The sequence below is a fragment of the Ammospiza nelsoni genome, chromosome 20 (genome assembly GCF_027579445.1).
Source record: "Ammospiza nelsoni isolate bAmmNel1 chromosome 20, bAmmNel1.pri, whole genome shotgun sequence".
Taxonomy (NCBI): Eukaryota; Metazoa; Chordata; class Aves; order Passeriformes; family Passerellidae; genus Ammospiza; species Ammospiza nelsoni.
Genome location: NC_080652.1, coordinates 6,610,430 through 6,624,111, shown reverse-complemented (window position 1 = coordinate 6,624,111; position 13,682 = coordinate 6,610,430). Strand labels below are relative to the sequence as shown.

The 13,682-nt window shown below is 45.4% G+C and overlaps 1 protein-coding gene across 2 annotated transcripts in view; it reads right to left on the bottom strand.

The window, feature by feature from the left end:
- The window catches only part of LRRC8A (leucine rich repeat containing 8 VRAC subunit A), a 20,368-nt gene extending 6,686 nt beyond the window's left edge, over positions 1-13,682 (bottom strand). The window contains exons 1-3 of one of the 2 annotated variants that reach the window (XM_059486640.1): positions 13,668-13,682; positions 12,187-12,312; positions 1,476-3,639 (exon numbers count right to left, since the gene is read on the bottom strand). In XM_059486640.1, coding sequence (XP_059342623.1) covers positions 1,476-3,632 — 2,157 coding nt within the window. In that variant the 5' untranslated portion in view covers positions 3,633-3,639; positions 12,187-12,312; positions 13,668-13,682. Of the gene's footprint in view, positions 1-1,475; positions 3,640-12,186; positions 12,313-13,628 lie in introns of both variants that reach the window. The other variant, XM_059486638.1, reaches the window with a different exon arrangement.

The window sequence follows — 13,682 nt, the reverse complement described above, 5'->3', positions numbered from 1 at the left end:
GTCCTCACCACCTTTTGTTTCTGAACCCACTGGAGCAAAGGCTGCTCCAGCTTTCCTGTTTCATGTTTTTTTGGGGTTTTTTTCCAGAGAGAAATGGGCGGTGCCACACTGTGCTGCAGGAAATGGAACTGCCTCTAACTCCACTCATCCAAGAAATGCTCCACCCCAAAACTGCAGAGGACACTGCAGATTAACCCTTGGGAAGCTGTGCTAGGAAGGCTGCCAGAAGGCAAATGGTGCAGAAGTATCTGAGTTCTAAACAGTAACGTACCACAAAGTTTACCACAGCTTCAGCCACCCACATAAACAGATGCATAATCCTCCAGTGCCAGGAAACCCCAGTGAGCAGATGTTCAGCTGGAGCTGCTGAATGACTGCTCCTTGTCTGCCCTTTGCAGAGGCACAAACTTTCAGACACTAACCTCAACTTATGGCTGGAGTTTTAGGAACCCTCTCTAATATTGAAATACACTAGAAATTAAATCCTTGATTTGAGAGCACTTCTGTGAAAAGCCAAAGCTGTTCTGTGTCTCTCACAAGCAATCTGGCAGTGTTCAGCCAGCAACAGATCTTGCCAATAGTGGGAAGGATCTTGATACATGACAGTGAAAACTAGGACTGCTCCAGACAATCCTGCTTGGTCCCAGAAGAAACCAGAAGCAATTAATTATCTGTCTATTTGTACTTGTGTTAGAGGCTCTTTCAACTTAAGATGATAATAAACTCAAAGGGAAAAAGTCTCCCAGGAATTTGCAGACAGAATGAATGAAAGCTTCAGCTTTGTCACATATGGTAAATGAAGTCTCCTTAGTCTTAAAAAAAGAAACAAAGAACTAGATATGGGTATAGTTTGCTTTAAGCAAATAAATACCCTCCAACAAAAGCCAAGAAACATCTTATGGTAATCAGGCAGCAGAGCACACTTGGCCATCCTCTCTTATCTGCTCTGCACTTAGACTGAAACAAAAAGAACATGTTTACAAGACCAAACTACAGAGCACTCTCTGCAAATGCAAACTACTCTAAGGAAAGCTGTAGGCCAGATGTGCATTCCCTACATGGCTGCTCCCACAGTGTATGTACATGTCTGAAGTAGGCAGGTTTAAACACATAGTTTTAGATTAAGACTACAGTTCCTCAGATGTCCATTTTAAGCCCAAAATCAATGTCAATCTAGAGACTACATGCTTCCAACTGCAGAGAAACAACTGACCTCCAGGGTTTCTAAACAGCCTCTAACTGGCACTTGGAAGCAGCCTCACTGTTGAGAGAAGAAATGCAACAGGACAAGGACTCTTGGAAGACAGGCTTGCCCTGGAGCTATCTGCAATGTTTGGCCTTAGATAAACCCCTCAGAGAGCTACAAAAGCAGTGCCAGTTGTATCCACAGACCATTGTAGCATGTTTAATCACACAGATAACAGAAGTGCCAGCACTATTTCCTCACACAGCAGCTTAGCTCTTTGCTCACTTACCCTGTTGGCTGTCACAGCCAGATTCTGCAGGTTTTGAAGAAGTCCAACATCTGGTGGTATGAAAGTTAAGTTGTTGTGGCTGAGATCCAAGTACCGAAGCTTTCGGCAATAGAAGAGCTGGGTAGGGATCTTTTCTATCTTGTTACGGTTCAGGTAAAGGCGTTCCAGGTTGGTCAGGTTGCCTATCTGCATGGGGATGTAGGCAATGTGGTTATACCACAGTTTAAGGCAAGTGAGACGATGCAAGTGCTGGAAGCTGATGATTTCCTCAATAGTCTTTAGGTTGTTGTCCTTCAGGTCTATTTCCTGCAGATTGTGGAGGCTAAAGATAGAGTGAGGAATGCGCTCCAAGTCACACCGGATCAGCTCGAGCTCTGTCAGGTTGACCATCTTCTTAAGGCTGTTGAGGACAATGAGCTTGGTGCCCTCATTGTTGATGGAAAGCTTCTGAAGATGGACACCAACATCTGTCACCACCTGTGGCAGTTTGGTGAGGTTACTCTTCATTCTCAACACCTTCAGCCTCTTCAGCTCCCTCAGTCCATCTATGACAATGTACCGGTTGTTTTCAGCGCTCAAATTCCCTGTCAGGTGAAGCTCCTCTAGTGTCTTCAGGCTATAAATCCAAAGAGGAATCTCCTTAATGTCTGTGAACTTGATGTGGAGAGATTTCAAATTTTCCCTCAAGAAGGCAAGGGCTGGGGCCTCAATTTTGGCAGCTGTGTGGTAGAGCCACAGTTCCTTAAGGCTGGTGAGCTGAGCAATGCTGGGGGGAATAGTGACATCAGGGATAAGCTCCAGCTTCAAGACCTCCAACTCGATGAGGTCAAAGACTGTGTCAGGAATGCCACTCAACATGAAAAGATGCAATTCCAGCTTATCCTGAGAGTTTTTGGTGATCCTCTGGCGTAGTTTCTCCAAAGTCCACTCATTGTTGAGGTTCAGCTGCCGCAATTTGTTCTCACTCACCTCTGACAGAAAGACAGCAAAGCGCTTGGAGTAGAGGGGGTCGTACTGATCGATCAGATGGAGCATAAAAGCAAAGTCATTTTTCACATCAGGAATGTCACTGTAACTGCTCTCCTCCCGGATGGACTCAAAGGAGTATTTCTTGAGTGACCGCCTCAACATCCACCACAGTGTGTACATGCAGATCAAACCATAGAAAATCACCAGACTGATGTAGAAAGAAGCCAAGATCTTGAAGAGAGTGGCCAAAGGATGAGCACAGCGGTACATCCTGTAGCCAGTCAAGCTCTCAATGTCCACTTTACAGTCTACATCAAACGTTATGTTGTTGACATAGTACACTGTATAGCAAATTATCAGAATGAACTTGATTACTTTTATTATGGTCTGTCTCATGTACAGGCGATAAACTATGTCTCCCTCTTCCACATGAGTACGGAACTTTTTCACTTTCTCAAAGAGTGCTTTGGCTTGCTCACCTTCCTTTTTGTCCAAGACACCAGTCTCAGACCTGTCCACAATCCCTTGCTCAATTCGAGACTTTGTTCTCTGCAGCATGGGAACAGTGGCTTCCACATCCTCACTGACCGTGGAGGATTTCTTGTCCATGGAGCCATTCATTTTTCCAAATGCTGGTTTGGTATCACTCTCTTCCACCACTGTCTCAGACAATGCTCTCGTTGTCCATGGAGAGTCAAAACACTTAAGCAAAATAGACACAAAATGCTCCAGCTTGGAGCTGGTCCTTGGGAACTTGAACCAGAAGTTGCTACAAGCCAGAAAGATGAGGGTATGTAGCAGCACCAGATAAGGAAAATACTTGGCAAACCAGTGCAGACGGTTCTCATAACACACCGCATCCACATAGTTGTACTGGTGCCGGTCCAGATCGTATCGGATCCCTGTAGGCCCCGAATCAGCAGAGGAAACAAGACTGGTGTTGTAGTAGGGACGCTCCGGGGCTGCCACTGTCCATCCCCTGACAGAGTCATTGCAAGAGTCTTTGGTAACCCATTTACAGGGCAAACAGATCATTTTGTCCTGGGTGACCTGCAGCGTCCCTCCGAACACGGCGATCATCAGCATCACGATGGAGATGTAGTCCGTGAACACGTCCCACCACGGCTTCAGGATGCGATAGGCTGGCTGGGTGTCAGCGAAGTAGCGCAGCTCGGTGACTGGAATCATGATTCACCTGGAAGCAAACCAGAAACAGCTTAGAGAGTTTTGTCTTGCTCTTCAAGAGGGCATGAGAAAACACACGTTAAGTGCTGGCATAGCAAAACTGGGATTAGCTGAGATGCAATTTCAAGTAACTGTGAGACAAATGAATGAGGCTGCCTGTGAGTCATTTGCTATAGCCCAGGCGGTGACATTTGTTCAGCCTTCCCTGACAGACAAATTGTCACAAAACCTCAGAACTGGTATTTATTGTTAGCAGTCTGTGGGGTAAGACACTCAAAGAAAGCTCACAGGGCAGACTTAACTCCCTTGACCAGACCAGTACTTGGAAATTTACTGTTTTATCCAGGGATTTTATTTCAGGGACGAAGGAATTTGCCAGCACTGTTAGAAGTGATAAAATCTACACACAGACCATATTTATAATTGGTTTGTTACTGCTCTACATAAAATTCTGCATATGGCAGAAGGGACAAGGAAAAATATCTACATACAACACAGTTATGTTTCCTAGAACCACTTCATTGATGCAACTCCTTATGACATTCATAAAACAAGCTGGAAAAGAGAAAAAACATTGCTCAAAATCATGACTTTTCCAATTAAGTAATTTTGGCTTCCTTCCTTTATGTTAATTCTCCAAGGAAAGATTAGCTACTTGCCTTCTGAGAAATTCAGTACTGAAATGCTGTAGCAGCTGGGTTTTTGCCTTCCTTCAGAAACAGAGGAAGGGGGAAAAATACTTCGAAGAATTTGCTTCTCTGATCAACCTAGAGTTCATCCCAGCAGGGATTTAAGTGTCACAAAGGAAATCAAAAGGTTCTGGGAAGCACAGGCCTGATGGCAGTGCTTATTCTGTCCTTCAGACTTGCAGATGAAACTTTGAGCAGGCTCTTCAACAAGCCCCAAAGCCTGACTGATCCATGGATAATGGAGCTCACAAAATTCCCCTATTTGACAGGTAACTCAGAAGGACATAGAGCCACTGTAACTCATTCTAATGACAGTGGAAAAGCAGTAACACCACAGCATCCTTCTAGCAGAGTTCAGGAGCAAGAAGACAAGCATTAGTCTTTCAGTCATTTTCAAACTCACACAATTCAAGTATAAAGGAGAAAAAAAATTTCAAGCACGCTATCCCAAGCCATAAGATTTCATTTGTACAGACAGTCCAACGAGTCCTGGAGGGCCAAAAGCTCAATATCACTGACTGGGACAAAGCCTCCTGTGACAAGGCAGGGGTGCCCACACTGCTTGCTTTGGTAGAACTCGAGTTTTTATTTAAAATTAACTTCCATCACTGAACTGTAAAGAAAGCCATTCCTAATGTGAACTCAGAAAGCACCACATTCCCTAGAGACACTAAATACAGAACTCTATTATTTGGTTTGCTGTTTACAACAATAAGTGGTCAAATGACAGCTTTGGCTCAGCGCTGCTTGGGAAAGTTTCAAGCAATTACAGGTGGTAGACTGATAGATGAAAACTGTTCCTGAAGTAAAATTTTTCCTTCTGCCCATCCAGGTCCAACACTACATTAGTCCATCACAAAAGCCATACTGGGGAAATTCCACTTCCTTTTGGGGGTAATTTTGAGAGGAAAAAGTGGTATTACCTGTTCTACAAATTCAGTAAAACAAGGAACAGCAAATCTATTAATGATCAACCAGCAAAATCACAAACAAGGGATGAAAACAGTGATGTAGAGCACTGTCAGAGGAAAAAAATGTCCTGTAGAACCCCAGAGAAGTGGCTGACACACCTCTGCAGAAGGAACTGCACTAAACAGGGCAGGGGAATTGTGCATCCACAGGGGAGGGAGCAGCCAAAGCTGAACCTCTTCTGGACAGCACCTGAGCAGCCAGAGGAGACTGACAAGGCCTTGAAAGCCTCCCTCCCAGCCCTGTGACTGCCTTGCTGCAAGCCCTAGGCAAAGCATTTCAGCTTCCTCCTTGGAATACATCTGCCCCAGGGAGAGGAGAGCCCACGTGCAAGGTACGTTTAGGAAAAGCTGTCTGTGAGTACTACAGAAATAATAACTGCAGGATAAAGCAGAAACTCTCTCTACACACCAGAACACCTGAAATGAATCCAGCAGTTAAACAGCTATTCATGAAAGAACCTACTCCTTCTACTCCATATCAAGGGGAAAAATATGTTTATCTCTTTCCTCTTGCCTTGATACTACTTGTCCTCAAAGGTCCTTCCTGCTTCCTCCCTCTTGGTAGACAAACTTGTAGGAAATATCAGACCCTCCACAGAAGGATTATGTAACTGGGATGATCTCTTCTGGAACTGGGGTCTCATGATATTCGCAAACATGTGGGTTTACTCAATTTGTTCAATCCAGAAAATGCCTAATTCTTTCCAACAAGAAATGAACCTTTTACTCACTTTGATTTGTAGCTCAGGATATGTAGGAAGGAAACCAAAAAGAAATTAGCACAGCTGGCTCCCTAGTTCTGCTTACCAGTCACATGGGGTAGGAAATCCCCCTTTACACCGTGCACTTACAAGACACCTAAAAAAAATCATGAGCATCCCTTGAAACCTATTACAGTTCAGTGTCAGCAATTAACAGGGTGGAGCAGGAAATCTCCTGCCTTCCAGGAACAATGACAGGGGCACTAGGGGAAGAAAAGAACATTGACAGAAAATTCCCACTTCTGGCAGCAGTGGAGACCCCATTCATTCCAGTCCCAAAGAGGAACAATAAAACTAGGGGCCACCTTTGCAGGAGCTGGAATTTACTGTCTCATCTAACCTTATTCCCAGTATCTGCAATGAAAGGGAAAACTCCCCAGCAAAAACGTGAAAAAGTAGGTGGGGAAAGTCACATCCCTCCTCACCAGATTCCCTGTGCATGCAATTCAATTCTAACTCCTGATGGTTCTACATCAGGAGATCATCTTGTCATCAAATGTCATCTTTACTTTGTGAACTCCATCCTGTAATGATTTTAGAGCACGATTCTTGCTGCAATATTCTCCATGCTGGGTTAGAGCAGTTTTGCTGCTGGGGTGGATGACAACAGCAGACTAAAGGTCAAATTCTCAGGGCTCATCTCTGTCACTCGAGTCTCCCATGCACAGAAGGATTCTTCCCACAAGGACTGGGATTTCCACCACTGTACAGGGAGAAAACACACAGGTAGCTGGAACACCAACTCCCCCAACATGGGCAGTAGAACAGAGGGATTTACATGGAGGGCATTACTCTGGCATAGGACTGGGAACAATTCTTGCATGAAGAGAGCTGGCCAGAAATAAAGTTACCTCCCTTGTGACCAAGAGCAAACAAAGATCTCCAGGACCAGAACACAGGAGATTTCAAGCTTCTGCTCTTTTTAAGAGTTGGATTCCAGGATGGTACCTCAGCAGCAAAATATTCACTGTGAAGAAGCTTTATTTGCCAAGTCACTTCCAGCACATAGCCTCACCAAGGGCTGAGCACAGAACACCTGAACTGAGTGAATGAGTTCATGGACAAAAACAGCTACAGAAAAGGAAGTTCAGTGTCAGGGCAGTGTTGGTGAAGAAGGGTCCAAGCTCTTTCACATATACTTCAAATGGCAGAACCTCCGCTTGGAGCTCAGGAACAGGCAAATGTGCAAGTTTCCTCTGCCACAGGAAGTCATCAATACTGAGATTCTGAGAGAGTGCTTAAGGATAAGTTGATTTTACTAAACTTGCATAAGCTGATACATGAAAACTTCTGTCCAAACTCCTCTCAACTTACCAGCCACATCTACCACATAGTCCCTGAGCAGTCCCCCCACCCCTGCCCCCTCAGAAATGACTTTACATTGGAGGGTTTCAGCTACATCAAGCAACACTACTTTGAGCTTCTCCATATCCAATAAAGAACCACTTCAGGTCATTTGAGAGCAGCAACATCTGAGATTGTTCAGTAAAAGATCTGTATGTTAAAGCCCCATTGTTATATAACAGGCTCAATACAGCCAAGATAAATATGCTCCTGGAAATAGTTACACATTCCATGTTTGGCTACTACAAACCTCTTCAGGGCCTGCAAATTCACCTGGATCCAGATTTGCATCCCAGCAGGGACCATCCCTGCCTCAGCCTGCTGGGCACAAACCTACAGCCTCCCCACTAATGCTGAACAGGCTGTCCCAAGTGAAGGAACAGCAGCTCCAGACTTACATAACCAGCCTGCCAAACCTACCCAGCCTCCAGCCAACCATAAGCATCACCAAGTACTAATCCTATGTTTTACCAAACACACCTGGAGGAGAAAGATAATCACTCATGTTGGAATAACAGGGACATTCTGAACAAACCACACCTACACAGTAAAACCAGTCAGAAACAAGATTAAATGCATCTAGCTGACAGACATCATAAAAGCAGCAAGTACCTTCTTAAAGGCTGACAGAGCTGAGAGCATGAATGCTTCCCACAAACCACATGAATTAACAGAGTAACTATTCTCTGATTTTGATAATTCCTCTATCCAAAAACATTTAATTCCAAAAACTGAAGATTGACCTATTGTCAACAGACACCTAGCTGAACAGTACTTCAAATTCCTGCCTGCAGCTGCTGGCCAGCACATCCAGCTCAGGACAGAGGGAACAGAAACAACATCACTGTTCTGTTTCACTGGCCAGTTTGTCAGCTTGACTCATCATCGCTGAATACTTGATCCAGCCTCCTCTTTCCTCCTTTCTGTTACTAACAAAGCTATTGGCCAGAAAACACTTATATGCACAACCTCAAGACACATAGAAGACTGCACAAACAGCCCTGATTTTAAGAAAATCCTCACATTTAGTCTCACAACACAGTTCTGGGTAAGTAGATGTGGATGAATTTTTATGTTGAATCTGGCAACCCTTTGGTTTCGTCTTACACATATTTTAATTATCAGTTGATTTCATTTTAAATTGTGGACTGCAAAGCACAAGTCAAACCCTGCTGACAGAATTTCTTACCTCTCAGAAGCCCAGAGAAAGAGGGAATTGTTCAGGTGCTGACAGCATCAGAGGTAGATAGAGGAAATAAAAACCGTGATGCTTTCAAGACTACAGGCCTGATTATTAACGCGCTACAACACGTTACAGTAAGTTTTCAACAGAGCAGAGCTTCCCTCCTCAGCAAGCTGCCACCTGAAATCCTAAAGAAGGGCATGACACAGAGCTCTTTGTTCAAAAACCAGGAAATGCAAGAGCTTACTGTGTAGAAATGGGACTGGGAATTTATGTTTCTCCTCCCCCATGTTTACTAGGTGCAGAATTAAGAAGGGGGGAAAAAAGGGACGCTGAAAACAGAGCTGCTTTCAGGCACCCCTCAGAAAACCTTCCAAGCTCAAGAACAGACACATGATCAACTGGAAAAGCCCAAGACAAGAGATGGAACAACTGCAGTTGTTTTGTCCTTTGCTGCTTAGAACAAAACAGCAGTGAAGCCAGACACCAAAGCCCAGATAACCATTATTCCTGTATCAGGCCCCTTCTGCTTTAAAAAGACAAAACCCTCCTGTGGGACAAAACATCTTCTGAGGCAGAGAAATGAACATGATCACCAGATGATCTTTGGGGTCCTTTCCAACCCAAACCACTCTATGACTCCATGTCAAGTTAAAAGGGTCATTTATCATTTTGACAGGGTGGAACAGGCAATGAACCCAACACTGCAAGCAGGCTAAGGTGGTTTTCACAACGTTCAGCCCCACCCAAGCCACATGACATAGCACAATGAAGTGAATCCACTGCATCACATTGTCTTTATTGAAGTTAAAAAGAATAATCCACCTACATTTGGAGTAGTATTTTATCACCTTCACACCTAGCCATTAATTGACTCTGTCAGATGCAAGACTGTCAGTCTCAAGCTTAGTGCAACAGCTCCTGTTTACCATCACACAGCCACACGTGTCCTGACAAGCACAGGGAAGAACAGCTGCACCACCAGAACAATCCATGCTAGATTCAGCTTGGCCTGCCACATTTTCTGCCTCCTGACAGTGTTTTCCCCCAGCTGCACAGAACTGAGCACAGTCTGTAGTTCCCAGCATCACTGACACTTGGGGCAGGGACTGTGTGCTGGTGTTGTAAATTTAAGTCCATCAGATGACTTGCAACACTGATGTAAACCAGAGCAAAATGGCTGTGTCAGCTTATAAATTATGAATGTACATGGCCACAGGCTTCCTATCCAAAATTAATTTTCTCTTTGCCATAACAAAAATGCTTCAAGGACAGGGCATTGAACCTGTCTTGGAAAAGCACAACTGGCTGCCTCCAACAGGACACAATGAAGCAGTCCCTTGTGCTGCCTGATAAAGTGATTGAATTAATTCTGCTAGTAACTACTCAAGGAAACCAGACCAGCTCCAAGCAGCTCACCAGATGCAGGAGGGGCTCTTCAGCACTGAACTCCAGCACTGAGAGCTCGAGGAACCAGCTGCTCTCAGTTCTCTGTGGGAAGGGTAGACAGAGCAGAGCTTTGGCATAACTAACAGCAGATAAGAAGTCAACAATAAATTCCAAGTGAGTAAAAGCAAGGATAACTTAATTCATTGATGACAGACTGTCACAAGATGCACAAATCCATGGGTGTTACCACAGCTATTTTCAAGCTCCAAGAGATGAGCCAGTCAGGATGAAAGACAATACAGACCAGAGCAATGCAAGACAATTAAGACATCAACTATCAGCACACCAATATGTTGTCCCAGTCTGAGCAAAGAGGAGCAAGTACCTCTTCATACATTCCCTACAGGGCTTGCCCTCAGGACTACCAGCTCCAAAACTGTGACTTCCAGCTCAGAACATTTTCTGACTGTATTAGTTAATAAAAAACAGACCACCTCACCCTGCATCATCAAGGCCTGATAAAACCAAAACTCTAAAAGAGAATCTGTTAACTAGACCAGCACACATCTTTACTGTGCACAGAAGTAGGCTGAAGCTACAGGAGCAGCAGTCATTAGAGGAGCTTTGTGAATTGCCAAGGTAATTTTATAGCACATGTTAACAATGTTTGATACACAAGGTGAGGGCAGCACTGTTACTTCAGCAAGGGGGTCAGGACTGAATTCACCTTTCAGTTTCAAAAGCAGTTTCACAGCAGTAGGAAGGGCAGAGATAACCCAGCTATAGGAACTGGATTTCAAGCTGCAATACAAGACATGCACCACATCAACAGTTTAAGAAAAAAGCTGCTTGGAAGCATTCAAGAGACATTCTCCAAAGCATGTAGACTGCTGAATGTCTCTTCAGTATTAATGTGCAAAGCCTAAACTGAGGCTGGGTTTGAAAACACTTGTAAAAATTCATAAAGGGAGACTCACCACATGGCAACTGAAGACTGAATTTTAACTGTCACCAAAACAATAGATGTGCACAGCCCCCCTCACTTTAATGAGCCCCACACAGAAATCCTAACAAACCCTTCTCCAGCACCACTCACCAGACAGTGCCCCTCTATTTTCTCAGATACCAGTTAAGCTCAGTTAAATACAAAAACACTTGCTTCTGAAGTACTCTACTGAACAAAAACCTTCTTTACCATTTGGAAAAAGCACATGAAGGCTTCTAAAAAGCCTGCTCTAATCAAACAGCAATAATTTGATACATGTGACCTCCACTGCTTGTTTATTTTTTTTTTAATAGCACAAGGGACCCCCAAACCACAGACCATCTCTCCTGACTGCCTGCAGCAGCTACTATAATGTAACCAGCTTCAGAAAGTCATCACTGGAAGGCTTCAGGCACTCACATCTCAAGCATGGCAACATTAGCTTTTAACACATGGCTTCTGGCATGCTTTAAGGAAATATTTATGCATGTTGTCTGACCTACAAGAATTAAAAGAGTTTTCAAATACCATGACAAAGTTAAAAAAAGAAAAGGGTCAGTGAACTGCCAGAACACCAGATGAGCCTGAGGGGTTTCTTCTGTTCTGAAATGAACACAGTGCACATCCCTGCTCAGAACACAGCCAAGCTGGACAGAATTCCCCATCCTGAAGATGGGCACAGAACTCTGCAATGCCTTTAATCACTGTCCCAGTGCAGAACCAAGGAGGCTGGGAGATTCCTGCACCTGGTTTCTGTCATTGCCCAACTGACACCCACACAGGTGACAGGTGAGTGCGCTGGGAAAAGCTGCCTGGAGACGCCTCTACAGGAGGACAAACATCAGCCCACGGGAAATGGAAGGGCACCCACCAAACCAACAGCTCCTCCTACTTCTCAGCTGCATTCCTTCCAGGCAGCAGTCACCAAAACATTTACCGGGCAGCCTCTGTATTTATTATTAAGTGCAGTAACAAGTCAGGGTTTATGTGGCCAGGATTTAGTTTTATGGGTGACTATATAATGTTATATTCTACTTTTTACAAGGCTCGGTTCCTTTGTCATCTCCAAGCTAAGGGCACCCAGAATTTAATTAACACCACCACAATTAAATACCACCACTCCACCTTCCCTCAATATCAATTATCTCATGCACTGTGCTTTGCATCTATGTTTAAGCAAGGTCTTTTTTTTTTTTTTTTGGCTTGACCACTCAGAGTTGGCCCAGAGCCCTCACCTTGCAGCAGGGTTCTGCTATCTGCACGTCAGTTCTCTGTGCTGGAAGTGGCTGATATTCCTACTTGCTGGATCCCGAGCGAGTGCTGAACCGCTGCACTCCCCACAAGCCATGGGAACAGTTTCCCTGAAATGAAACACAGATTATCAGCAAAAAAGAGGGGGATCGAGATCACAGAGGGACATGTAAAAGCTCGCAAACAGTATCTAAGAAGCAACAATCAACTCAGAGGGTCACTGGGAGCCAGAAAGGGACATGCTGATACCTGGAAATATGGCAAGAACACTAGGAGCCAAGTAAAACTCAGCAGGAAGGAATTTCCAGCATCTGTGATTCTAACAGAAGTTACCAAAAAGCAGGTGTTGCAGACCAAGCCAAAAGAGATGCTGAATGCTATTATCACAACTAAGGCTACACAAGTAGAGGCAGAATAACAAATCATTGTCAGATGGGGAAAGAGATGACTTTACTGCCTAATTTCTAGTCTGAAAAGCCTGATCCACTTTAAATGTAACTATCAGGTATCAGAAAACACAGACCACACTCCTAACCACTCCAGATCCAAGCAACTGCCCCTTTCACTCACAACACGGCTCTTCTTGAAGTGGAAGCAGTTTAGCACCATCAACAAAAATTACAACAGGGATGGGGTTTTTTTCCGTGCTTCCTGCATGTCAGCACGGGGCATGGGAAAACAGGCAAGGGAGCAGATCCTTAGAGGGATCTCTCCAGCATCCAGCCTCCCAGCCATGTAGGAGAGGGCTGCAGAACATCGGAGAGCGTTGTGTTAACAGGGAGAAAGGAGAAACAACAGACATCAGTGGGAGAAAGTCCAGCCGCATAATACTGAAGATATCCTAGGGTTCATTCCTCTTGATCCCCAAGTTACCATTCGGACTGACAGATTTTGAAGCAACACCCTGCAAACCAAAGCTATTGCATTTTAGCCGTACCACAGTGCCGCAAAGGCAGCACCGGGAGGACTCTCTGACCTTCTCCCCGCTCCAGGCAATGGGTACCAGCCTCAACCCCGCACACCTCGGCACCAGCCCCCGCCACTCCACCGCGGCTTTCCGGACACATAAAAACACATATTCTGGGAGATATAAATAAACCCCACCGCCCTTCCGTCCGCAGGTAACGAACAGCGGCGTCCTCCCCTCGCTGGGGGGACACTGCGCACAGCCCGGCCCTGCCTCACCCCACAGACGGGGCGAGGACCCCCCTGCCCCGGGCGCTGTGAGAGCAGGGACGGCGGCACACGGAGGCTCCGAACCGCTGCCCAATTACTCAGCAAATCCTTCCTGCTCGCCGCTTCCGAGCCCACTCAGCCGCGCCCCCCCCGACCCGGCGTCTCACCCCATCCCCTCCGGGACATCACCCCACAGGGGGACGCGTCCCCACAGCTCGCCCGTGGCGTGAGGGGAGCGCGGCACACCCACCTGCCCGCCGCGGCCGTGCCGGGAACGCACCGCACCCACCTGCCCGCGGCGCCC